The sequence below is a fragment of the Carcharodon carcharias genome, chromosome 10 (assembly GCF_017639515.1).
Source record: "Carcharodon carcharias isolate sCarCar2 chromosome 10, sCarCar2.pri, whole genome shotgun sequence".
In the NCBI taxonomy this organism is placed as follows: domain Eukaryota; kingdom Metazoa; phylum Chordata; class Chondrichthyes; order Lamniformes; family Lamnidae; genus Carcharodon; species Carcharodon carcharias.
In genome coordinates, this window is record NC_054476.1 from 32,197,208 (window position 1) to 32,224,994 (window position 27,787).

At 40.9% G+C, this 27,787-nt stretch overlaps 1 protein-coding gene across 4 annotated transcripts in view; it reads left to right on the top strand.

The window, feature by feature from the left end:
• hipk3a (homeodomain interacting protein kinase 3a) overlaps nucleotides 1-27,787 on the top strand; it is a 243,971-nt gene that overhangs the window by 160,404 nt on the left and 55,780 nt on the right. For all 4 annotated transcript variants that reach the window (XM_041197023.1, XM_041197026.1, XM_041197024.1 and 1 more), the window contains one exon: nucleotides 10,854-10,977. In XM_041197023.1, the coding sequence (XP_041052957.1) occupies nucleotides 10,854-10,977 (124 nt within the window). The remainder of the gene's footprint in view (nucleotides 1-10,853; nucleotides 10,978-27,787) is intronic.

Consider the following 27,787-nt stretch of genomic DNA (forward strand, 5'->3'; position numbering starts at 1 on the left):
CCCGTTTGTTGTCAGGTTTCTGCCCCTGACTGCTAGCCTGTGTACACCCTTTACAGTTTTTAAATACTGCATAGTTGGCAGAGGAATTGGAGAAATGATTTTTGATAATTTTTGGGTGTGGTGCAATGTCTTAGGCATTGTGTGCTCCACACACATTCATGATAGATTTCTGGCTCAAGCATATTTTAAAACACACTCACATACACATGCATATGTACACATATGAATACATGCCCTGCATACTGCATGCATGTGTGCACCTATTGTGTACATTACACACATATCACGTGCGTGCACACATACAAGCTACAGATTGTTAACCCCTTGCTCTCCTTTCACCTGTATATAGTGTCCGAACTCCCCTGATTATTTTTTTTATAACTACTGTCCTCAGAGAATGAATAGAACAGATGGATAATTTATTTGTGTTTAAGGCTTATGTGTGATGCCCATATTGGTTCTGAGGTATCCTCCATTAAATCAATTCCAGTCAGGAGAGCCAGCCACACTGCAGCATGAATTTTAAAATTCATGGCATGGTTTTAAAATTAGGGGTCACCCTTTTAGGACAGAGATGAGGAGAATTTTTTTTCTCTCAAAGGGTTGTGTGGCTTTGGAACTCTGCCTCAGAAGGCGGTGGAGGCGGGGTCATTGAATATTTTTAAAGCAGAGGTAGATAGATTCTTGTTCGGCAAGAGAATCAAAGGTTATTAGGGGTAGATGGGAATGTGGAAATCGAAACAAGACGATCAGCCATGATCTTATTGAATGGCGGAGCAGGCTGTAGAGGCCGAATGGTCTACTCCTATTCCTATTTCTCATGTTCTTATGAATGCAACATAACAGTGTCATTTCCTCCATCTTCATGTTTGCTTACATGCAACACAAATCAGAAAATCTTATAGCACACAGGCCTTTTCAGCTTATCATGCTGATGCCACCATTCAATTTGATCATGACTGATCTCAGTCTTACCCCCATCTACCTGCCTTGGTTCCATGACCCTTAATGTCCTTGCCTAATAAAAAATTTATCAATCTCAGTTTTGAAATTTTCAACTGGCAATCGCCCTCTCCCATCCTGAAAACCAGCCTTGACAAGCTTTTTGGGAGAGAGAATTTTTTAACAGAAAACTCCAAAAATGGGGAAATTATTTCCGTAAATCAGGCTATATGTAGGAGGGTTGATCAGCAAGTTTGTGAATAACACGAAAATTGGTGGGGTGGTAACTAGTGAGGAGGATAGCCTTAGATTACAGGAGGATATAGACGGGCTGGTCAGATGGGCTGATCAGTGGCAAATTGAATTTAATCTGGATAAGTGTGAGGTGATGCACTTGGGCAGGACAAACAAGGCACGGGAATACATGATGAATAGTAGGACCCCGGGAAGTAGCGAGGATCAGAAGAACCTTGGTGTGCATGTCCATCAGTCCCTTGCTGGACAGGTAGATAAGTTGGTTAAGAAGGCATATAGGTTACGTGCCTTTATTGGCCGAGGCATCGATATAAGAGCAGGGAGGTTATGCTGGAACTGTATAAAATGCTGGTTAGGCCACAGCTAGACTATTGCTTGCAGTTCTGGAATCCGCATTATAGGGAGGATGTGATTGCACTAGAGAGAATGCAGAGGAGATTTACCAGGATGTTGCCTGGGCTGGAGAGTTTTAGTAATGAGGAGAGAGTAATGAGAGGCTGGGGTTATTTTACCTGGAGCAGAGGAGATTGAGTGTGGACATGATTGAGGTGTATAAAATTATGAGGGGCGTAGATAGGTTAGACAGGAAGGAACTTTTCCCCTTGGTGGAGTGATCAATAACCAGAGGGCATAGATTTAAGGTGAGGTGATGTGAGGAAGATTTTTTTCACCCAGGGGGGTGATGGGAATCTGGAACTCACTGCCTGAAAGGGTACTAGAGGCAGAAACCCTCATATCATTTAAGAAATACTTGAATGTGCACTTGCAATACCATGGCATACAAGGCTATGGGCCTAGTGCTGGAAAATGGGATTAGAATAATTAGGTACCTGTTTGACCGACGCAGACTCGATGGGCCAAATGGCTTTTTTCCGTGCTGTAGACCCCTATGACTCTATGAGAGTCAGATTTTCAAAGAGCCACGTTATCTATACCCTCTGCAGGTGCATTTTGAAAACTGCTGTCCTGGAAGTAATTGCAGGATCAGTTTTGAATTTTCAAAGTGCTGGTAGGGGTTAGGGAATGGGATACCCACCTGCCACCAATTAATGGCCCCTTAAACTCCTTAAAGAGCTTGTTAAAAGATCTGCACAGTCTGGAAAGCAATTTCGAAATCTAATTTTGGTGATCCCGAACAGTCTGGTGCGCATTAGCACATAGCTGTCAAGATTGCCATGGAGCTAAAGAAAGTTTGCTTCCATTTGTGTTGAAATGAAATTTGAGGCATCAGCAAGCATCGGACTGAGTGCTGTACCTTGACTTGGGGTCCACAGCCAATTTATGCCCTTTCCTAAGCTGCCTGCTCTCCTTAGTGAGGCAGCAGCAGCCCCCAAAATGGCTGCCGCCTACCTTTGCTGCTGGCACCAGACAGGTATCTCCCACCTCCTCAGGGCGCTCACTGCCTCTAATTGTGCGCCAAACTTGCCTCCTGCCCAATTAGGGCATTAGCATTTGAACATCGTGTTGCTAGAACGACATAGTTCAGGCATGGGGTCTGGTCCAAAATTCATTCAGGTGTCAGGTTCTCAATTCTGCTTTGAAAATACAACCCATAGATTCTTAAAGCACAGGAGGATGCCATTCAACCCATCATGCCTGTGCCAGCTCCAAATAGTCAAACTCCCCTTTATCTTTCAACATAACCCTGCAAATTTTTCTTTTCAAGTGTTTATCCAATTTCCTTTTGAAAGTAATTGTTGAATCTGAGGCATGAAGGTGGGGTTTAGACCAACCAAGTGGGGACCAGGTTGTTGAACCAAATGATCTTTTCTGATCTTAAAGTTTCCTCTACTTCTATCTAGCAAAATAATAATTTACATTAGCAACCAGAGATAGAGCATGGAATGGCCATTAGCATATAAGATCTAATTGTGGATATTTGAGATTTTTCAAATGAAGGCATATTCTAATATATTGTAATTATCAGGATAGACCAAATATGCTGGAGCTCTTTCCTTCAAAAAAGAAAAGGCTGAGTGGTAAATGTTACTCGCTACTTATCAGCCCAAGCCTGAATGTTGTCCAGGTGTTGCTGTAGATGGACACAGACTACTTCAGTATCTGAGGATTTGCAAGTGCGCAATCAGTAGTGATCATCGCCATTTTTGACCTTTTGAAGGTCATTGATGAAGCAACTGAAGATGGTTGGGCCTGGGACACTACCCTGAGGAACTCCTGCAGCAATGTCCTGGAGCTGAGATGATTGGTCTCCAGCAACTATAACCATCTTCTTTGGTGCTAATAGAGAGTTTTCCCCTGATTCCCATTAAGTCCGGTTTTTCTGGGGCTCCTTGATGCCACACTCGGTCAGGTGCTGTCTTGATGTCAAGGGCAGTCACTCTCATCTCACCAACTGAGGAGTGACTTGAGGGAGATCTTTAAAATTATGAAGGGATTCAATAGGATAGACACGGAGAAAATGTTTCCACTTTTGGGCCAGTCCAAAACGAGAAGCCATGAATATAACGTGGTTACTGATAATTCCAATAAGGAATTCAGCAAAAATTTCTTTGTTCCAAGTGGCAAGAATGTGTAATTCGTTACCGTTACCACATGTAGTAGTTGAGGTGAATAACATAGATGTATATTGAAGGGAAAATAGATAAGAACATGAGAGAAGCAAATAGAAGGATAGGCTGATAAGATTAGATGAAGTAATTTAGAAGGAGGCTTATTGGAGCATGAACAACAGCATGGACCTTTTGGGCCAAATTTTTAAAAATTCATTTATGGGATGGCTAGGCCAGCATTTATTACCCATCCCTAAATGCCCTTGTTTAGAGGGCGTTTAAGAGTCAGCCACATTGCTACGGGTCTGGAGTCACATGTAGACCAGGTAAGGACGGCAGACTACCTTCCCTAAAGGACGTTAGTGAACCAGATGGGTTTTTCTGACAATCGGCAACCATTTTGTGGTCATCATTAGATTTTTAATTCAAATTTCACCACCTCCTGTGGTGGGATTTGAACCCAGTCCCCAGAGCATTACCCTGGGTTCTAGAATGCTCGTCTGGTAACAATACCACCACACCACCGCCTCTCCCTACAATGTTTCAATGTTGTAAAACCTTCAGTCCTCTTCAGCCGTGTTTCCAGCCTTTAGGGTATTCCTGGACTGGTTATATGTCGTCATCTTTCTGACAGGTTCAGTGGTAATCTTCTTCTTTCATTAACACCTGCACATACTGGTTTTGTAACGCTATACCTTCTTTGTAATTCTCCAAAGTCTTTTGGTAACTTGAAACCTCCTCAATACTCTTTCCTCTGTTAGGTGAACAATGTTGGGCCTTAAATATGCCACAGCACTACAGTTAACATTGCTCCGGGCTATCTGACTAATGGTGATTGTGAAATCTATTTGGCTAAATCATTTAAATTGAAATATACATTTCAACCTCAAACTTTGCCTTAGAATTGAAACTACTAACTTAGCTTTCTCTGTATAAAACTCCTCACACTCAGGCTTTCAGTGCAACAGTTTTAGTTGAGTGACATAATCCTGATCATCTGCTATTCCACCAATATTCCCACAAACTGAGAGCCCTTTAGTAACAATAATTTTGGTCGTATGAGTGAGAAAGAAAAGAAAGGTATTTATAAAGCGCATTTCACAACTTCAGAATGTCCTTAAACGTTTGACTGTGAAGCACCTTTTTCAAGTGTACTAACAGTTGTAATGAAGAAAATCTGGCAGCTAATTTGTGCACTGCAAGGTCCCACAAACAGAATTGCAATTATGACCAAATAATCTGTCTATTTAATACTGTTAGTTGAGAGATAAATATTGGCTAGGACACTGGGGAGAGCTCTACCGCTCTTCTTCAAATATTGGCTAGGAATCTTTTACATTCACCTTCAAGAGCAGAGAGTGCATCGGTTTAATGTCTCATCTGAAAGATAGTATCTCCGACAATATAGGGCTCCCTCAGTGCTGCACTGGAAGTGCCAGCTTAGCTTTTGTGTTCAAGTCCTAGAGTGGGAATAAAATCCACAACTTTTGACTTGGACACGAATGATCTAAGGAAAAGACATTCCTTTTTGTCTTGGTGCAAACGCAGCACTCTTTCAGTTCTGGTCACCAAGGCACAAATGAGACATTCAGGTATTGGTGACTGTTTCACAAGCTGATTCCCAGTGCAGAACACCTGAATTATGAGGAAATGCTTGAGAAACTTGGAAAACTGCAGCTGTGAATGAAGAATACTGAGAGGCATATAAGTGAGTAAACAGTATAGGAAAAGTTAGTCAGGAATATTACTCCCAAACGAAACTGCATGAGTAGGAAGCGGGGAAACAGATTGGAACCTTGGACAAATATCAAAAGGGTATTCTTCATCTTCCATGATCAATATTTTGAATTGATTACCAGGCAGAGGCAAGACCCATGGAATCAATGAAGAAGGATTGGTGCTGCAATGGGAGAGAAGGAAGTATTGGATTTTCCTGGATAAACAAACTAACAACTTTCCTCATTCATATTTTATCTTGTATAAATGATCTTGGATAAGGTGTAAATAGTAATTAAAAGAATTGACTCTATATCTGACCTAGTACAGAATGTCGAGATTCACATGAGCTTCTCTATGCAATTGAGTGGACTGGTCATTGCAAAGGATTTCCTCAAAGGGAGGGAGGGAGGGAAATGAAGGAAAAGTTCGTGTGAGCTGGTGGAACTCACTGGTATATTTTCTTACATTTGCTAGTAGCAGCCAGTGGGGAGATCCCTTGAAGACACTATTGAGATCCTGTGGTGGGGAAGCTGGAGGTGGAGTTTATTGCCATTGAAATGTTTGAGAACCTGACCTCTGTGTGCTGTCTGTAACTAAACAGTCCTGTTAAAGTTGGACCTGTGACTGTGGGAAAAAGCCAGCGAAAGTTTCAAGCTTCCTGTTTCTCTCTGATTCCCAGTGCCGTCATCTATCAGTTCATTCCATTGCTGGCTTGGTATTATGGATTGTTGAGTGATTGATCTACCTAAGTGATTGTACTCTCTTGTTGATCTGGGTTGCTTGCTTGGGACTCAGGTGGAGGGAGGGTACTGGCGCAAAACAGAAATATGTCTGCATTGTGACAGCTTGTAAGGGAAACTCCTCATCACATGTGAGCTAGACATTCTATTACTGCATCATTCATGATTGAATTTCACATTCAGTTTGAGGGAGAGAGGAGGGGATCTAAGATGAGTGTTTTAAACTTAAATAAGGGCAGCTACGAGGGCACAAAGACAGAATTGGCTAAAGGGAGCTGGGGAATTAGGTTAAGGGATAGGTCAGAAGAGATGCAGTGGCAGACATTTAAGGAGATATTTCAGAATACTCCGAAAAGTACATTTCAGTGAGAAAGAAAGACTAGGGGAAGTCTAGTTAGCCATCTGTGGCTAACTGAAGAAGTTAAAGATAGTACCAATTGAAAGAAAATGCATATAATTGCACATTAAGTGGCAGGTCAGAAGATTGGACAGAATACAAAGAACAACAAAGAATGACTAAAAGATTAATAAAGAGGGTGAAATTAGAGTACAAGGGAAAGCTAGCTAGAAATATAAAAACAGATAGGAGTTCCTACAGATATCTAAAAAAGAAAAGAGTAAGAAAAGTGAGCGTTGGTCTTCCAGAATGTAAGAATTGGGAATTAATAATGGAAAAACAAGGAAATGATGGATGAATTGAACAGATGTTTTGTGTCTGTCTTTACTGTAGAGGATACAAATAACACCCAATAAATAATTGTGAATCAGGAGGTGAAATAGAGGGAGGAGCTTAAAACAATTGCAGTCACCAGGCAAAGGGTACTGAGAAAATTATTAGAACTGAAAGCTGACAAGTCCCCAGCTCCAAATGGACTTCATCCTAGGATTTTAAAAGAAGTGGCTGCTGAGATATTAGAGGTATTCCTTTTAATTTTCCAAAGTTCCCTAGATTCTGGAAAGGTCCCATCGCATTGGAAAATCGCAAATGTGACTCCTCTATTCAAGAAAGGAAGCAGGAAACTACAGGTCCATTTAGCTTAACATCTGTTGTAGGGAAATTGCTGGAATCTATTATTAAGGAGGTTATGGCGGGGCACTTAGAAAATCTCAGCGCAATCAGGCAGAGCCAACATGGTTTTGTGCAAGGGAAATCATGTTTGCCTAATTTATTGGAGCTCTTTGAGGAAGCAACAAGCAAAGTGGATAAAGGGGACCCTGCAAATGCGCTGCACTTAGATTTTCAGAAGACATTTGACAAGGTGCCACATCAAAGGTTACTGCACAAAATAAGAGCTCATGGTGTAAGGGGTAACATATTAGCATGGATAGAGAATTGGTTAGCTAACAGACAGAGTAGGCATAAATGGATCATTTTTGGGTTGGCAAGATGTGACGAATGGAGTGCCACAGGTATCAGTGGTGGGGCCTCAACTATTTACAATCTATATCAATGACTTGAATAAAGGGACTGAATGTATGGTTGCTAAATTTGATGATGACGCAAAGATAGGTAGGAAAGTAAGTTGTTAAGAGTATAGGAGTCGGCAAAAGGTCATAGATAGGTTAAGTGATGGACAAAAATTTGGCAGATGGAGTATAACGTGGGAATATGACACCTTGTCCATTTGGCAAAAATAGAAAAGCAGCATTTCGTTTAAAAGGAGAGAGATTGCAAAACTCTTGAGATACAGAGGGGGCTGAGTGTCCTGGCACATGAATCAAGAAAAGTTAGTATGTAGGTGCAGCAAATGATTAGGAAGGCAAATGGAATGTTATTGTGTATTGCAAGGGGAATGGAATATAAGAGTAGGGATGTTTTTCTACAGTTGCACAGGGTGTTGGTAAGACCACATCTAGAGTACTGTGTACAGTTTTGGTCTCCTTAAGAAAGGATGTAAATGTGTAAGAAGCAGTTCAGGGAAGGTTCACTTGACTGATACCTGGGATGGGAGGGGGCTTATCTTATGAGGAAATGTTGGACAGACTGGAATTTAGAAGATTGAAAAGTGGCATATTGAAACATGTAAGATCCTGAGGGGACTTGACGTGGTGGATGCCGAAAGGACGTTTCCCTTTGTGAGAGAGACTAGAACTAGGGGACACAATTTAAAAATAAGGAGCTTCCTATTTAAGATGGCAATGAGAAGAATGTTTTTTCTTCTCGGAGGGTGCAGAATCTTTGGAACTCTCTTCCCCAGAGACCAGTGGAGGCAAGGTCATTGAATGTTTTTAAGGCAGAGGTCAATAGATTCTTGACTAACAAGGGAGTCAAAGGTTATTGTGGGTAGGCGGAGGCCACAATCAGATCTGCCCTGATCTTATTGAATGGCAGAGCAAGCTCAAGGGGTTGAAAGACCTAGTCCTGCTCCTAATTCATATGTCCTTATCTGCCATCATTATTTATCTCAATTTTGGCTCCTCTCAGCCTTTAGATTAAAGTATATTTTTTAGACCCCAGCACTTGCCACAAACTGAAAACCAAGGGTAGCCTGATGTTTGGTCGTAACCGTAATAATATTACTGGATGGACACTGGAGAATTGTCCAGGACTTTAGTGTATTAGTTAAGCTAAAATAAGGAGAAAATAAGGAGAAAACCATGTTTTATGAGAAATGAGCTGTCCAATGGTGGGTGGGGGTGAGTGGAGAGAGAATACTGATTATGTTGTAGAGTTAAAAGGATGGGATCCAGTGTGATGTCTTGGTGGTATGCTGTATGGAGAGGCTGAGGGTATTGAATTTGGTGGGATTGCTTGTGGTGTTTTCGGCAAGGTCAACAGAATCAAGGTGGGTTAGCAAAAATTATATAGAAGTTTCAATCCTTCTAACAAGAGACCTAAATTAATAGCAACATTTGATTCATTTGGTTCTCTTGTTTACAATGCAACATGTTTCTGATTCTTTGTTTATGGCCTGGAGGATGTGGGCCTGTTTAGGAGCATTGTCCAGGGCTCCATCTGCAGCAGGAGAGGGCCTCCCTGCCTCATATTTTAAGTATCTGGCTGATTTCCCTCGTCATTTCTGTGGAGCATTAATAATGACAAAAACAACTTGTACTTACAAAGCACCTTTCACACATAAGTTCTGTGAAGCGCATTGGAACACTTTATCAGACAAAATTTAGCACTGTGCCACATAAGGAGACATTAGGACAGATGGTTGACAATGATAAATTTGATCAAAGGGGTAGAGTTTAAGGAGTGTCTTAAAGATGGGGAGGTTTAAGGAGAAAATTCCGGAGCTTAAGGGCCAGGCAGCTGAAGGCACGACCACTAATGCTGGGATGATCAGCATTAAAGCAAAATATGTGTAATATGTCCCCATGAAATGACACATTTGCAGTGGAAGTCAAACACGAAGAGGCGAATTACAAGTTCATGAATGCAAATCTCGTCCACACACTTGAATTCCATGGTCAGGCAGCCAACAAAAGGCTAGGCTAGTTTCAGCTCAGGTAGCGAGTGAGTGGCTGGCTGGAAGCTGACAACCATTCCAGCTCCACATTGTAAGCATTTGCTTTGAGGATGCCCACCTGTCATTTACAATAATTCAGTTACCAAACCTGGGACAGACTGATCCCACTGACACAAAAGAGGCCACCCTCCCAGAGAGAAATGCAAATTGGATCTCTATGCATTTGCCTGAGTAGCCTCTTTTGCATCTGCACAATGCAGCCCCACTTACATCATGTTTAAATGCTCAGTCTAGCAAATTCACCAGCTCAACCTGGGTTGGTGCATTTTACAGGCAAATCCAGGGGAAGAGTGCAATTAACTTAGAAAACCATTAGAAAAAATTCAGTTGATGTCAAACCTCATCCAGACCATTGCAATATTGCCTTTTGTTTATTCCCTGTGCCTTATGAGAATAGAATAGCGTAAGACAACCACAATAAAACCTTGCATTTTCTAGTACCTGTCACTTGGGTTTTTGATCGACAAGGAAGTCGAGGGTTATGGAGGGAAGGCAGGAAAATGGACTTGAGACCACAATCAAATCAGCCATTATCTTATTGAAAGGTGGAGCAGGCTTGAGGGGCCAAATGGCCTACTCTTGCACCTATTTCTTGTGTTCATATGAGGAGGATTTTAAACAAGTAAGCGAGTTGGAGGGGAGTTTATGGTGAGGATTGACAAATGTGGGGCCTTGGAGATAGAAACCATGGCCATCCATGGTTGGACAAAGGGAGGTGATTGACAAAAATGTGTTGGGGGCAGGAATGAATGAGTTATATCAATAATTATTCCTTCCTTCTGAGTGCTATTCTGTAAGGCTGGATCAACAAATGGCCTTCTGCCAGGCCTTTGCAGCCAGACTTCTAAGCACCTGCCAGCTACCATTTCAAGGCATCACCTGGCATCAACTTACCCCCACCCTCATCAATTCAACTGTGACTGTAAACTTGAAATACAAGGAGAATTGCAAACAGGAACCTGCATCCTGCCCTGTGGGAAGCAGTAACTGTACAGCCACTCTACGTTTAACCAACATGTCTAAAACAATTCATCAAAAGCAATTGTCAGCATAAATGGGCAGTGCCAATCTCCTATCTCACAGGAGCTGTTCTCTTGATTCCTGTGCAGTCTAACCATGCATAAATGTTCTGAGCCGTGATTTAGCATGACATTTCTATGCTCTCCTGACAAGTCCCTTATAATACAACGCTATGTTTTCCTGTTTTCTCCCAGAGCGCCGGAGATTATTTTGGGTTTGCCGTTTTGTGAAGCCATAGACATGTGGTCATTGGGGTGTGTGATTGCCGAGCTATTTCTTGGATGGCCTTTGTACCCAGGAGCACTTGAATACGACCAGGTAAGGAGCTATTTTTAACTGTCACACACAGTTGCCTCATAAGGGAAACCAACAGCTCACCAAGGCTAGCTGGGTGTTGGATGATCATGTTTGACGTGTTTCACTGTTAAAGGAGTAAGCAATGTTTTTCTATTCTAAAGTTTATCCTCAAATGGGGAGAATGTTGTTACTTTTTTAATCTGTTTTAAAATGTCGCCTTTCTAAAAGGAAAGAGAAATATGTCTTGATTGAGGGTTAGTTAAGGCCAAGCTTAATTCAGAAGTAAAGTTGATCCAGAGCTGACAGTGCTGTTTTTATTTATTAAGATCAAAGCAGTAGGTGTTCAGGATGAGCTGCACTAGTGAATAAGAAACTTGATGTAAGAAAGAAAGAACTTGCATTTACATAGCACCTTTCACAATCTCAGGATGGCCCAGAGGACTTTACAGCTAGTCAAGTGGCAGCTTTGACTAAATAGGTAGCACTTTTGCACCTGAGTGAGAAGGTTGTGTGAATGTTGCCCCATCCTAGGACTTGAACACTGTCAGGAAGATACAATAATGTTATTGGAATTTATTGGAAAATAGTGGTGTGTATGCGAATGCACGTGTGTGTGTTCTAACAAATGTTACAGGCCTTCAGCACCTACCCCTCAAGCTGCTGCTGACAACGCACTGACGTTACATTGGTTTGTTCATGTTTCTTTGCCTGGGTCTTTTATAATCTGTGTGTCTTACTGCTGCCTTAACAGAGGTGTAACTGGGAGTCAGATTAATTAGGGGATTTAGAAGTTATTATACTAGTGATTTGTAGACATACGTATGTGCTTATAATCATTTCTCTTATTAATAAATGTTTCATCTAGTTTTGTAAAAACCTATAAGTCTCGGTGGTCTTATTACTACTCAATTCCAAGGCCACATCTCGAAACATACAAATTGCAAAAATAGTGGTAGTTGTCTCAAGTTTCCCTCTGTGATTTGAACAACTCAGCATTTACCATCACATGCCATAATATAGTTGGGGGCTCTTTGCAGGATATATTTGAAATTTCTTGATTGGGGTGCGAGTTACGAGTACAAGAAACACTTTGAATTCAGGAGTTGATGTGAGGTTTTTTTGAAGTGGTGAGACTGCAATGTGACTTTGGCAGTTCAGACTTGGGAGTTGAAGTTATAACTTTGGCTGGTTTACAAAAGGTAACTAAAGTTAAGTTAATGGAATTGGCAGATAAATTACAATTGGGGTTACCTACAGGGGCAAAGAAAGCAAACATAACTGAAAGTATGGCACAGCCTAACACTAGTGAGTCACAGCTGGAGGTAGTGAGACTTCAGTTAGAAATGAAGAGACTTGAATTTGAACAAACAAAGTAATTGAGAAAACTTGAATTGAAGGCAAATGAAAAGGAAAAAGAATTGGAAATGAAAAAACTGGAACAAAAGACAGCCGAAAAAGAAAGGGAAAAAGAGATTATTTCAAAAAGAAATGGAATTGCGAAAACTTGATCTCCAGAGGGAAAAGTTAGCAATGGAAGAGAGAATGAAGGAAAGAGAAAGAGAGTATCAGCTTAAAAAACTGGATTTTAAAAAGGAGACATCAGATGCTGAGGAAAGTTCTGATGATGAAAAACCTTTAACCTAAAACCCAGTGGGGAGATGTTTAAATTTGTACGAGCTCTTCCAGAGTTTGAGGAAGAAGATGCGGAAGCATTCTTTATTTCATTTGAGAAGATAGCTAAACAAATGAAATGACCACAGGAAAACTGGACATTGTTATTACAATCCAGGTTGGTGGGTAGACCACACAAGGTTTATGTTTCATTGTCAGAAGAAATGTCGGTGAACTATGATGTGGTAAAAAAAAAGTTTATTTTGAGTGCATATGAGTTGATTCTTGGGGCATACAGGCAGAAATTTACGAATATGAGGCAACAACCTGGGCAAACTTATATTGAGTTTGAAAGAGTAAAACGAAGTAATTTTGACCGGTGGATATGGGCATTAAAGAAAGCAACAGCATATACAGCTCTTAGAAAGGCAACTCTTTTGGAAGAATTTAAAGATTCAATTCCTTTGGTAGTGAGAACCAGTGTGGAGGAACAGAGGGTTCAAACAGTAAGACAGCATCAGGGATAGCTGATGATTATGAGTTAGTTCATAGAGCTAAACATTTTTTTTCATCACCCTTTTAAATCAGAAAAGGATAGAAAGTGGGAAGGTGAAAGGAAGGTGGGTAGTCAGGGAAGAGAAGGAGTAGGTGGAAATTCACAGGAAGTTTTTCCTCAATAAAAATGGAAGATGCTGAGGGTAGAAGTGACATTCAAAAATTGAGGTGTTTTCATTGTAATAAAGTTGGACAAATAAAACCTGTGTGCTGGAAATTGTAGGGAAAATCTGTTGGAATTATAGGGGTGCAGAAAAGTTCTGGAAGTAAAAGTACTGTGGGTCCTGAAGTTCAGCCACAGGAAAAACCAGTGATTTGTGTACAGGTAAAACAGGGAGAATTAATGATAGGTCAAGAAGTGGGAATGTGTTCACAATTTACCCAAGAGAATTTGGAGGAGTAGGTTGCAGAAATGTTCAAAGATTTTGTGTGTGAAGGTATAGTCTTTCCATGTGTACAGGGCGGAGAAGGTAAAGATAGTTAAAATTTAAAGAAGCACAGGGGCTAGTCAATCCTTAATGTCGTGGGATAGTGACATTTGTTGTTCAGAGGGAGTATTGCAGGAACCGGTGATAATAAGTGGGGTTCATGGAGATGCTAAGTTTATCCCGTTGTGGAAGGTAAATTTAAAGAGTAAGTGGAAAACAGGTGAGGTGATTGTTGGAGTAGTGGGAAAAATGCCCATTGCAGGGGTTCAATTTATTCTGGGTAATGATATAGCTGGATCACAGATGTGGGTGTTGCCTGTGGTAGTTGAGGAGCCTGTAAAAGTGTTTTCAACAGAATGTTGCAGAGAGAGCATCCTGGATTGTTTCTAGATTGTGTGATAATGAGATCACAGGCTCATAGGTTGAAACAAGAAGAACAGGAAGTTCAAAGGCAGGGAGAAGGTGTGGAAATCCAATTAGCTAACACCGTATTTGATAATTTGTTCAGGAAGAAAGACTGGAAGACAATTCAACTGAAGTGTTTAACTCAAGGAGGTTAGTGCAGTTACAGAAAAAGGATTTGCAAATAAAACATTTTTATCAGACAGCTTACTCAGAAACAAAGGCAAAATGTATTCCAGAATGTCATTACCTTAAGAGTAATGTTTTAAAGAGAAAATAGAGGCCTTATCATGCCTCAGCAAATGAAAGCTAGAGGGAGGTGCATCAGATTGTACTACTAGTTTGATATAGAAATGAAATTCTGGGAATTGCTCATTAAAGTCCAATGGGGGGACATTTAAGAATTAGAAAGACACAGGTGAAGATATAAAAACATTTTTTTTGGCCTGGATTGCATAGTTCCATAGAACATGTCAGATGATAGGGAAACCACAAGCAGTGATTAAGCCACCGCCTTTAATTCCAATTCCAGCATTTGAAGAACCTTTTACTAGGGCCATGATTGATTGTGTAGGGCCCTTCCCTAAGACTAAAAGTGGAAATCAGTACTTACTGACAATAATGGATGTGTCTAATAGGTTTCCTGAAGCAATACCTTTGAAAAATATTACAACAAAGAAAATTGGGGAAGATTTAACTAAATCTTTTACAAGATATGGCTTACCTAAAGAAAAACAATCAGATCATGGTTCAAATTTCACTTCACAGCTGTTTAAGGAAGTAATGAACAGTTTGGGAATAAAACAGTTAAAGCCAACAGCTTACCATCCTGAGTCACAAGGGGGCTTTGGAAAGATGGCATCAAACTCTAAAAACTATGATGAAAGCATATAGTCAGGATTGGGATAGGCAATTTGATTCTTATTATGTGCTATTAGGGATGCTACTAATGCATCAACTAGTTTTAGTCCTTTTGAACTAGTTTATGGTCATGAGGTGAGAGGATGAGTGAAATTGATTCATGAGAAATTGGTGGGTCAAAATTCAGAACTACTCTCTTGGATTATGTATCAAACTTCAGAGAGAGATTGGACAAACCATGTGAGTTTGGCTAGGGAACATTAAAGATATCACAGCAAGTGATGAAAATGAAAGCAGACAGCAAAGCTACAGCTCATAGTTTTGTTGCTGGGGAGAATGTATTAGTTCTGTTATCAGAACCGGGTGACTCATCAAAGGCAAGGTTTAGTGGGCCTTATAGGGTTGTAAAGAAGCTGAGTGAAGTATATTATTTAGAAAATAACCAGATAGATTAAAGAAGCGGAGGATGTGTCATGTAAATGTGCTTAAAAAGTACTTTGACAGGGAAGAGGACCAAAAGGAGGTGTTAGTGGTGGTAGATAATGAGAAAGAAGTAGAAATGCAGGATTCTGAAACTTATTTACTTTTAATCAAATTGAATACTGAGGGGGTACTTGAAAATTTAAATGTAATATTGAGTTTCCTTCCAGACAAGTATCAAAGTGATTTGGGGAAGTTATTGCGGTCACACAAGTCTATTTGTGGAAATAAGTTTGGAAGGACAAATGATGTGACATGATGTGCCTGCTACAAATTTCATCTTCTCCAAGGCAACATCCTTATATATTAAATCTGGCAAAGTTATCACAAGTACAGAAAGAAATCGATTTCATGCTTCAAAATGATATTATTGAGTCTAGTTGAAGTAACTGGAGTTTGCCTATAGTGCTGGTACTGAAACCAGATGGAACACAAGGACTGTGTGTGGACTAGCAAAAGGTGAATGCAGTGACAAAAGCGGATTCATATCTTATACCATGGTTGGAAGATTGTATTGAGAAAGTGGGACAATCAAAACTTATCACAAAATTGACTTGCTAAAAAAATATTTGCATGTACCATTATCGGAGGGAGTAAAGGAGATATTGGTTTTTGTGATGCCAGATGGACTATATCAGTTTAAAGTCATGCCGTTTGGTATGAAGAATGCATCTGCAACATTTCAAATACTAATAAACAAAGTAATTGCAGGTCTGAACAACTGTGCTGTTTATATAGACGACTTGATAGTGTTCAGTCAGACCTGGGAGGAGCATTTACAACATCTGGAAGAATTATTTGCTTGATTACAAGAAGATAATTTGGTGGTGAACTTGGCAAAAAGTGAATTTGCCAAAGCGCAAGTTACATATCTAGGCAATACCATTGAACGTGGTAAGGCGGCTCCAAGTGATGTGAAAGTCAAGGCTATTGTGGATTTCCCCATGCCTAGAAGAAAATGAGAAATTTTGGGATTTCTGGGCCTGAGTGGGTTTTATCGGACATTTGTACCAAATGTTAGCAGTGTGGTTGCTCCACTGACTGAACTATTGAAAAAGAACAAGAAGTTTCAACAGACACAGAAGGCATTTGACAGTTTGAAAACTGTATTAACAACGACACCAGTTTTGGCAGTGCTCAATTATGCCAAGCAATTTAAGTTGGCCGTTGATGCAAACAAATAGACATTGGAGCCGTACTGATACAAGATGACGACACTGGAATGGAAAAACCGATGCGGTATTTTTCACGAAAGTTGAATGTACAACAGAGAATATATTTACTGATCAAAAAGGAGACTTTGGGTTTGGTGTTAGCGTTACAGCATTTTGAGATTTATGTTGCAAACAGTCAGAAACAATTGTTCATACAGACCACAATCCTTGAAAGTTTTTGGACAAATTTCCAGACAGAATTGCAAGGTTGTTCAGATGGAGTTTATTACTGCAACCATTTAATCTGCAGATTATACATGTCGTGGGATGAGAAAATCTGATTGCAGATGCATTATCAAGAGTTGAAGCTTAAAGGGAAATTTGGACATTGAAAACGTGGTTACTGAACTGAAATGATTTCTGTTGATACAAAGGATTTGTATATATATATTATTTTAATGCATGCATCTGGTAATGTGAATAGTATAAGTATATAGAAAGTTATAGGAGATGGTATAAAATGGATTAATAAAAATGAAGCCGTCTTTTTAAATTATGACGGTTCATTTTTCAATAAGGAGGGGGATGTTGGGAAGATATAATAATGTTATTGGAATTTATTGGAAAATAGTGGTATCTGTGTCTATATATGTGTGTGTGTGTGTATGTGAGACTTATTTGGATTTAAAGGCAGCTGGTCTGGAGCCTCTTATGTAACAAAAGGTAAGCTAGGTTTGAAATGTTAAGTAGATAAATGTGGGAGAGGTTTAGAATGTAAGGTGTAAAAGGACATTTGCATTTTTATATAAACAGACTAGATTGTTTTCAAAAGAGGAGCGAAATGTGTCACCTAGCCAGGGAAAGTTCAGAAACAGTGTGTTTATTTCTGCCAAAGATTACTGGTGAAATTAGTACTATAATTTTTATGATCAGGGAAGTAAAGTCCAAAGACATAGTGAAACAATGGTAATTTGTATTCAAATTGGAAAATATGTATAAAGGAGAGAAAGCTGTGTGTAAAAGTAGGTATTTTGAAGATCTAACAAGTGTGAAAGGCCTTCAGCATCTACGCCTCAAGCTGCTGCCTACAATGAACTGAAGTTAAGAAAACTCACATTGAATTGGTTTGTTCAGGGTATCATGTTTCTTTGCTTGGGTCTTTTAAATTCTGTGTGTCTTACTGTTGCCTTAATGGAAGTGTAACTGGGAGTCAGATTAATTAGGGGATTTAGAAATTATTATAGTAGTAATTTGTAGACATGCATGTGCGTAAAATCATTTCTCTTATTAATAAATGTTTGATCTAGTTTTGCAAAAACCTATAAGGCTCGGTGGTCTTATTACTATTCAATTCAAAGCCTACATCTCTAAACATACAAATTACAAAAATAATTATGGCAGTTGTCTCAAGTTTCCCTCTGTGATTTGAACAACTCAGCATTTACCATTGGCTGTGCCAATAACAATCTAGGCTGACCTTCTAGTGTAGTACTGATGGGAGTGCTGCTATGTCAGAGATGGCGTCTTTCGGATGAGATGCGAAAATGAGGTCACCTCTGCCATTTCAGGTGGATGTATGTTGCTATGTCACTATTTCAAAATAGAGCAGGGGAGTTCTCTTTGGTGACCTGACCAATATTTATCCACAACCCACATGATAAATAGATTATCTGGTTATTTATCACATTGCTGTTTGTGGCCACGGGAACTTGTTATGCGCAAAATGGTTTCCGCATTTCCTCCATTACAACAATGACTACATTCAAAAATACTTCATTATGTGTAAACCACCATACTGTGGTTGTGAAAGTGCTATATAAATGCAAGACTCTATTTTCCTTTCATAGAGTCATTACGGCACACAAGGAGGCCATTTTGGCCCATCGAGTCCATGTAGTTCTTTGTGGTGCAATATAGTCAGTCCCGTTTCCCAGCCCTGTCCCGATATTCCTGTAAGTTTATTTCCTTCTAGTATCCATCCAATTTCCTGAAGTTCATTTTAAAGAATAGTCACTGTAACGTAGAAAATGTGGCAATCAAGTTGTGCACAGGTGGATCCCACCAAAAGCAATGATAAAAATGACCAGCTAATTTGCTTTTCTCTTGAAGTTGGTTGGGGATTGAATGTTAGCCAGGATGGTGGGGAGAACTAACCTGGTTCTCCACGAATAATGGAGAAGGAGGTAGAGAGGTGAAGAGGCTTAGTCGGGGAATTCCAGTGCTTGAGGCATGTTTGGATTTGAGACAAATCAAAAGGGGTTTTTTTTAAATCAGTAATAATCATGTGAAATGCTAGATCTTGTTTTTTTTTTTCTTTTTGCTTTACAATTTGATTCATACGATGGAGCATTTGTTATTATTAATCAAATATGTTCACGGCACACGGATCATAAGGTAAGTTCCTAACATTGTCAAATGAGGTTACAGCCATCAGTGTGATTGCCAACATATGGGAAATACTGAGAAAGATCCCCTGAATTAAACAATATCACTCATTAAATAATAAATACTCTTGCTGAGTTCATGTTGCTTTCATTTTCCATGCTAAAAGTGTAGTTTCCAAGGGATTATTGTGCAGCAGTCTCACAAAATGTCTCCACGAGGCCACCAAGATGAACAGAATCTCAGATTCAAAAATTAAGAACTTCCATTTAGAAAGCACCTTTCAGGACCTCGGGACATCCCAAAGCTTTTCAGTTATTTTTTTTTTATATTCTTTCATGAGATGTGGGCATTGCTGGCAAGGCCAGTATTTGTTGCCCACCCTTAATTACTCCTGAACTGAGTGGCTTGCTCGGCCCTTTCAGAGGGCAATTAAGAGTCAACCACATGTTATGGGCCTGGAGTTGCAATTAGGCCAGGTCAGATAATGATGGCAGATTTTCTTTCCCAAAGGTCATTAGTGAACCAGATGGGTTTTTACAACAATTAATGATAGCTGTTCTGGTCCCCATTACCGAGACTAGCTTTATATTCCAGATTTATTAATTTAGTTTAAATTCCACCAACTGCTGTGGTAGGAATTTGAACCCACGTCCCCAGAGCATTAGCCTGGACCTCTGGATCATGAGTCCAGTGACATTACCACTACACCACGATTTTCCCTTAATGAGTGTTTCTGAAGTGTAGTCACTGCTGTAATGTAGGAAATGCAGCAGCCAACTTCTGCACAGCAAGATCCCACAACAGTAATATGATAATTACCAGGTAATCTGTTTTTGTAATGTTGGTTGAAAGATACATATTGGCCAGGACACCAGGGAGAACTCTTCTGTTCTTGTTTGGATAGTGCCATATAATCTTTTACATCCACCTGAGAGGGCAGGCAAGGGCTTGGAGGGATTTTCAAACAAGGATGAGAATTTTAAAATCATGACATTTGCTTGACTAGGAGCCAATATAGGTCAGTGAGCACAGGGGTGAAAGGGAAATGAGACCTGCTGCGAGTTAAGGCATGGGCAACAGAGTTTTGGATAACCTTAAGTTTATGGAGGGCACAATGTGGGACACCAGCTAGGAGTGTGTTGGAATAGTCGAGCCTAGAGGTAATGAAGGCACGGATGAAGGCCTCAGCAACAGATGTGCTGAGTTAGGGGCAAAGTCGGGCATGTTACCTAGGAGGAATTAGATAATCTTAGTGATGGCACAAATATGAGGTCAGAAGCTGATCTATCAGGATAAAATGTGACACCAGTGTTGAGATATTTAGCTCTGTTGGCTGGACGGCCGGTTTTGATGCAGAGCGAGGCCAACAATGCGAGTTCAATTCTTGTACTAGCTGAGGTCATCCATGAAGGACCCACCTTCTCAACCTTGCCCCCTCGCCTGAGGTGTGGTGACCCTCAGGTTAAACTCACCATCAGTTGTCTCTCTCTAATGAGAGAGCAGCCTATGGTCCTCTGGGACTATGGCGACTTTCACATCTACCCTATCAAACCCCTTGAAAATTTTAAAGAACTCTATTTGGTCACCCCACAGCGTTTTTCCAAAAAGAGTCCCAATCTATTCATTCTTTATTAATAGCTATAGCCTCTAAGTTCTGATATAATTCTCGTAAACCTTTTGTGCAACTTCGTCGATGCCTTTAATATCTTTGATATTTCTTTGAGGGAGGGAGAGAAAGGAACCAAGAGGATATTTCAGAGGTGATTTTGAGGACACTGGGAGTGTCGGCTTAGATTTTTGCAGTCAAGCCTCAGGCATGAATTCATGACCTTCTGACTCAGTAGCAAGAGTGTTACCCACTGAGCCACCGTGGACAAATTGACCTTACCAAGTTAGTTGATTTCAGTTGAAGTAGATTGCTGCAGTTGGTTTTACTAACACTGGAGTCGAGAGTGGGGAAGGAAGGTGGATAACCAATGAAAATTTACAATCTTTTTTACTTTATTTCCTTTTTCTTGACATTTTCAAAAAAGACTGAACTCTTTGCTTAGGGTAGTAGTGTGAATTCTGAAAGATTCGCTCCTTTCAGATGAAAATGCCAGTGCGCAATGGTCAGTCTCTTTCATTTTGCCACTTTGATGTTTTTTCACATTGTGTTCCTTGAAGAATTCAGCATATTGTTCAAAAAAAAAGCAATAGTATTCCTTTAAGGCGTTTTCTAGCTTGATGTGTTTTTATTGCACAGAAAGTTCTATCCCTGCTGAGAGATGGACATCATTGCAGAAATAAAGTGAGAATTTGCATTTATACAGCATCTTTCAGGATTTCCTAACGTGCTTCACAACCAATGAAGCTCTTTTGAAATGCAGTGACTGTTGTAATGTAGTGAACATGCCAGCCAATTTGTACACAACAAACTCACACAAACAGCCATGTGCTAATGACCAGATTATCTTTTTTAGTGACCTTAATTGAGGGATCAATGTTGGTCGGGGCATCATGGCTAATTCTCTTGCTCTTCTTTGAAATAGTGCCATTGTCTGCCTGAGGGGACAAACACGTCCTCGGTTTAATAATAAAATAAAAGAAAAATATGGAGGATGCTGGAAATCTGAAATAAAAACTCTTCTGAAGAAGAGTCACAGAATCACAAAGTGCAGAAGAGGTCCTTCGGCCCATCGAATCTACACCGACACAGGAGAAACACCTGACGTATCTACTTAATCCCATTTATCAGCACTTGGCCCATAGCCTTGAATGTTATGATGTGCCAAGTGCTCATCCAGGTACTTTAAAGGATGTGAGGCAACCTGCCTCCACCACCCTCCCAGGCAGTGCATTCCAGACCATCACCACCCTCTGGGTAAAAAACTTTTTCCTCACATCCCACCTAAACCTCCTGCCCCTCACCTTGAACTTATGCCCCCTTGTGACTAACCCTTCAACTAAGGGGAACAGCTGCTCTCTATCCAGCCTGTCCATGCCCCTCATAATCTTCTACACCTCGATCAGGTCGTCCCTCAGTCTTCTCTGCTCCAACGAAAACAACCCAAGTCTATCCAACCTCTCTTCATAACTTAAATGTTTCATCCCAGGCAACATCCTGGTGAAGCTCCTCTGCACCCCCTCCAGTGCAATCACATCCTTCCTATAATGTGGCAACCAGAACTGCACACACTACTCCAGCTGTGGCCTCACCAAGGTTCTATACAACTCCAACAGGACCTCCCTACTTTTGTGATCTATGCCTCGATTGATAAAGGCATGTGTCCCATATGCCTTTTTCACCACCCCACTACCATGCCCCTCCGCCTCCAGAGATCTATGGACACACACGCCAAGGTCCCTTTGTTCCTCAGAACTTCCTAGTGTCATGCCGTTCATTGAATACTTCCTTGTCATTTTTGACTCAAAACATTAACACCATTTCTCTCTCCACAGATGCCAGCAGACATGCTGAGTATTTGCAGCACTTTGTTTTTATTTCAGATTTCCAACATCCACAGTATTTTGCTTTTATTTTACTGTTTAATTCACTGCCACTACTCTTCCAGGATTACAGGTATCTTCAAGACACACAGTGTTCCTTGGACTGCTGTTCTTAACATATCCTGAGATCCACATGCAGGTGCCATGCGCCACCACATGTACAATCTCGACCTGTCATTAACAGCACCGACTTACCTCAAAGCTGTCCTGGCCCACAGTTTCACTTCATCCTTCATCTCATCCTACGTTTTAATAAAAAACTTTTTCTCTTCCTCTCAGGTGTTCAGAAGGTTCTGAAGAAGAGTCATTTTTGACTCAAAACATTAACTCTGTTTCTTTCTCCTCAGATGCTGCCAGAACTGCAGAGTATTTGCAACACTTCTCTTTTTATCCCAGTTTAACATCTCATCCGAAAGGCAGTACCTTGATAGACCTTACCTGGGATATCTGAGCAATACTGTGTCATTTCATCTGTGTACAGCTTCCTTACATCATCTAGTTAACTCCTCAAAACTAGCTTTTTCTCATTTGTCATCACTAATTGATGCTGATTGACCTGACTGAGTGACTTGCTGGCTCATTATTTAATCAAAAATCTGTATTTCAAAAAGTTAATGAGTGTCACATCTAGGCCCAGACTGGGTAAGGTCTACAAGTTTCCTTCTCTAAGGGATGTTATTGAATCTGTTGGGGTTTTTACGACAATCCTACAATTTTGTGGTTCTTCTACTGGGACCAATTTTATTACAAAAAAATTCTAGCTTTTTAAACTGATACTAAATCCTTGATGTCCCACGTTGCAACATTATTACTCTAAACCTCTGGATTATTAGTCCAACAGCATGAGCATTACACTACCTTATTGCTGGATTGTTCTATATTTAGTTGTCATGCTCCAGACTTGAGTACAAAAATCTAAGCTGACACTCCAGTACGGTGCTGAGAGAGTGCTGCACTGTCAGAAGTGCTGTCTTTCAGTGACACATTAAACCAAGGTCCCGTCGGCCCTCTCATACGTAAATGATCCTGTGGCACTATTTTGAAGAAGAGCAGAGGAGCTCTCCCTGGTGTCCTAGCCAACATTTATCCCTCAAACAATATCACTTAAAAATAAATCTGCTTATTATCACATTGCTGCGTCTGGAAGCTTGCTGTGCACAAATTTGCTGCCATGTTTGCTAAATTCTAACAGTGACTTGCAGTTCAAAAGTGTTTAGTTGGCTGAAAAGCATTTTGGGGCATCCGAAGATCATTAAAGGCGTAATATAGCATATAAATGAAATTCATTTTGCTTTCTGTGGATCACTGCTGCTGAAGGCTACTGGGCCGTTAATTCATTCAGCTTTCAACTCCTAGATTAATAGCACCAGTCTGCAAATATTACAACCCCAAAACTAAGTACCTGTTTGACTTAGCTATTAATGTTAATGTTGTAAATACTGTTTTCCTTTGCCTAGAAACCCTTTCATTTGCAGCCAGTCTGCTCTCCTGTTTCACTGGAAAAGAAACAAAAATGCTCAGACAGGCAGCAATTGACTAACCAAAACAAAAATAGAAATACCTGGAAAAACTCAGCAGGTCTGGCAGCATCGGCGGAGAAGAACAAAGTTGACTTTTCGAGTCCTCATGGCCCTTCAACGCAGTTTTTTGTTTTTATCTCTGTGTTTAATTGACTAACGAATCTGACTGCTAAATCATTCTTCTGATCAGAAGCGGAAAGTTTAAAGCCTGCTGCTTGTTAAACCAGATGTTGGATTTTTGGCACAGTTGGAGCCAAAAGTTTGTTTGTTTTAATTAAAAAAGCACAAACAATGTCCCCCCCCACATTTCCACCTGGCACATGCGCCCAACCCCACCCACCCCATCCACAACCCCACGCATTCCACATACACACAACCCCCACTCACCCCACACACACACATGCACCCCATACTTCCCACATACATACACCCCCACCTACACACACACAAACATATAGCTACAATAGCCAAAGCACATCCACCCACACAGACACACACGCACCCCCTACACAGACCCCACACATTCGACACACACACCACACAGCCCAAGCACACACCCACATGCAGCCCCACATACACATTCCCACACAAACCCACACACATCTGCATGCGCACACTTTCCCCACACATACACATCTCCACACACCACCCATGTATCGGCACCCACTGACGCATGTACATACAGATACATCCCACACCCACCCACAAGTCACAGACACACATCTTTGATTGCGTTTGTTTCTGTATTGATTCTGTGCTCAGAACGCTCAGAAGACACTGTAGTCATTTCTCACTTGTGACCTATAGCAGCCTCTGCTCTTATGAATCCAGGTCAAATGGCCTAGCCAGTTCTTGGAAGATCTGGATGATTCTGAGTAAAGTTTCCCGGCCACTCAAAATTCTGTATTCAAAGTCCTGTCGGAGAGAACTGTGCAAGAGCTGTGGAATGACTGCTTGCTTCACAGCAGGCTGCTCAGAAGCAGATGTTGATCTCCTTATAAGTCTGGCCAGTCTTGGAAATGGTGTGGTTGGATTATGAAGCCTGCTCACTATTAACTGAAATTCGGTGGTACTATGTGCATTGTTTCATTATTGATTTTTGAGAAGAATCCATTCATGACCATTGCGCTGCTTCTGTGTAAAGAGACTGGAGAAACTGGGTTCTCCTTAGAGCAGAGAAGGCTAAGAGGAGATTTGATGGGTATTCAAAATCATTCAGCGTTTAGGTATAGTAAATGAAGATGAACTGTTGCCAATGGCATCAGTAACCAAGAAACACATTTAAGGTGATTGGCAAAAGAAGCAGTGGTGACATGAGAAAATCTTCTTTACACAACGAGTGGTTAGGATTTTTTTTACTCACTAAATACAGATGGCATTGATAAGACCAGTATTAATTTCCCTTCCCTAATTGCCCTTGAGAATGTGGTGGTGAGCTGCTTTCTCAAACCACAGCAATCTGTGTGAGGTAGGTACACCCACAGGGTGTTAGGGAGGAAGTTCCAGGGTTTTGACTCAGCGACAGTGAAGGAGTGCTGATATATTTCCAAGATGGTTTGTGACTTGGAATAGAACTTGGAGGTGGTGGTGTTCCATTGCATCTGCTGCCCTTGTTCTTCTTGATGGTAGTGGTTGGGGGTTTGGAAGTTGCTGTCTGAGAAGCCTTGGCGAATTGCTGTAGTTCACCTCAAAGACGGTATACATCACTTCCACCTCAAGTTGATGGTGGAATGGGTGAATGTTTAAGGTGCTGAATGGGGTGCCAATCAAGTGGGCTGCATCGTTCTGGATGGTGTTGAGCTTCTTGACTGTTGGAGCTGCACTCATCCAGGCCAGTGATAAGTATTGAATCATACTCCTGACTTGGGCCTTGTAAATGGTAGACAGGCTTTCAGGAGTCAGGAGTGGAGTTATTCACCACAGAATTCCCAGCCTCTGATCTGCTCTTGTGGCTGGTCCAATTAAGTCTCTGGTCAATTGTGATCCACAGATTTTGATGGTGGGTGATTCAGCGATGGTAATGCTGTTGAATGTCGAGGAGAGATTCTCTCTTGTTGGAGATTGTCATTGTCTGGCATTTAAATGGCAAGTAACATTCGTGCCACATTCAGCCCATGTCTGAATGTAGCCCAGATCTTGCTGCATGTGGGCACAGACTGCTTCAGTGTCTGAGGAGTCACAAATGGTACTGAACATAGTGCAATCAGCAGTGAACATCCCCATTTCTGACCTTATGATGGAGGGAAAGTCATTGAAGATGGTTAGGCCTAGAACACTACCCTAAGGAACTCCTGCTCCAATGTCCTGATTTGGAATGCATTTCCCATTCAGGTGGTGAGTATGGATTTAATAATAACTTTCAAAAGGGATTTGGAAAAATGCCTCAAGGAGACTAAATTGCAGAGATGTGAGAAAAGAGCGTGATTGACTAGGTAGCTCTTCAAAAGAGCCAATGCACATTCTGTGGGCCAAATGGCTGCCTCCTGTGCTGTACCATTTGTTAAGACAGGAGAAAGAGAGGCAAACTGCACTTATTTCCTCTCATCAACTGTCCATAAGCAGAAGGTGTTTTGAATTATTTTTAAAGTATGCTGTGGCCCTCGGTTTGTGTGATCCAATTTACTAATAATTCGCAGCAAACCCCTGTTATGATTAGCTCAGAAGGTTAGTTCATTCTACATTCAAAACCTTGGGGAGGAGTATTTGCAACTTCCCATTCCACTGCACGCGCAAACAGTAAATTGGAGATAGAAGCAGGAGTTTTTACAACTATGGATAGTAACTTTACAAGAACCACAGAAATAAATATTAGTCCACGTGATTTCCAAAAGAGTCCAGAGAGTGTTTCCTCCATGGCTGAGTTCAGTCCTGATGGTTTCTGGTTGGAGATGACCACATGAAAATCTTTGAAACGATTCGCACTGCAACACAATGGGCTTTCTGTGCTTAGACCGCTTTGCGGGTGTTGATTAGAGGCTTTTAAAAAGTCAAGCAGGTTTCAAGGAGTTGAGAGATGGTAGCCGACTGCTTGCTCAGCTGGGCACTGGAGTCCTTTCCAATTAATGTTAAAAGCTGCAGTCTGCCTGTGAGGCCAAAGATGTAATGTTAAAATTGTCTAAAAGGCCAGAGGTTTGGGTCATTAATGGTTAATTGCAGCTTAACAATCAATTTCTGTGCTTCTGGTCAGAATTCCATTGTTCCTCAATGGTCCCTTTTGAAATGGACCTCTTCAGTCCCAGGCTTGAGATGAGTCTATTAACAGCTCTGCAGGCATTTTAAGTTTTGATCTCTCTCTTTTGTGATAGTTCAGGTTGGGGAGCCAGTTCATGTGCACTTGCTCTGCCTTTGTTGATTACAAGGGGTCTGAGTAATGAGGTGTGAGATTCCACAGGCTGTGACAGGAATTATTTTGTTCTTGTAACTTCTGGTGGTAGCTCCCAGAACAAAGGGCCAGTCCTGTGGCCATGTGACTTGTAGCAGCCATCTTCTTTGGTCCAGCAGAAAGTCCATTTTTTAAACATGGCAAAAGAATAAAGTTTTGGGTGTCTTTTCAGGTAAAAATGGAATGAACACATTCCATGATTCTACATCGCCTGGACTGTACTTGAAAGCCAAGCATCCGACCACAAGACATGTGATATCTGTCTGATTATGGAGCTTCCCCATTGGTATAATGTGCTTGAATTGCACTCCCCTGTCATCCACTAACCTCGCGCTTTCCCATGGCAATACCAGCTCTCATTACCTCAGACCAGCAGAAGATATTTTTAAATGAGCCTAAGTTCTCATCTGACACTCTCCACTTTCACTTGGATGGAGTAAAAAAAAAGCATCTTAACAAAAAGAGATGACATTTGACTTAGTCCTATATAGGTGGGGAATTTCGATCATGCTCTCACAGTTCAGTTATCATGTTTTGATGCTATGCATTGCACAACACTGTACA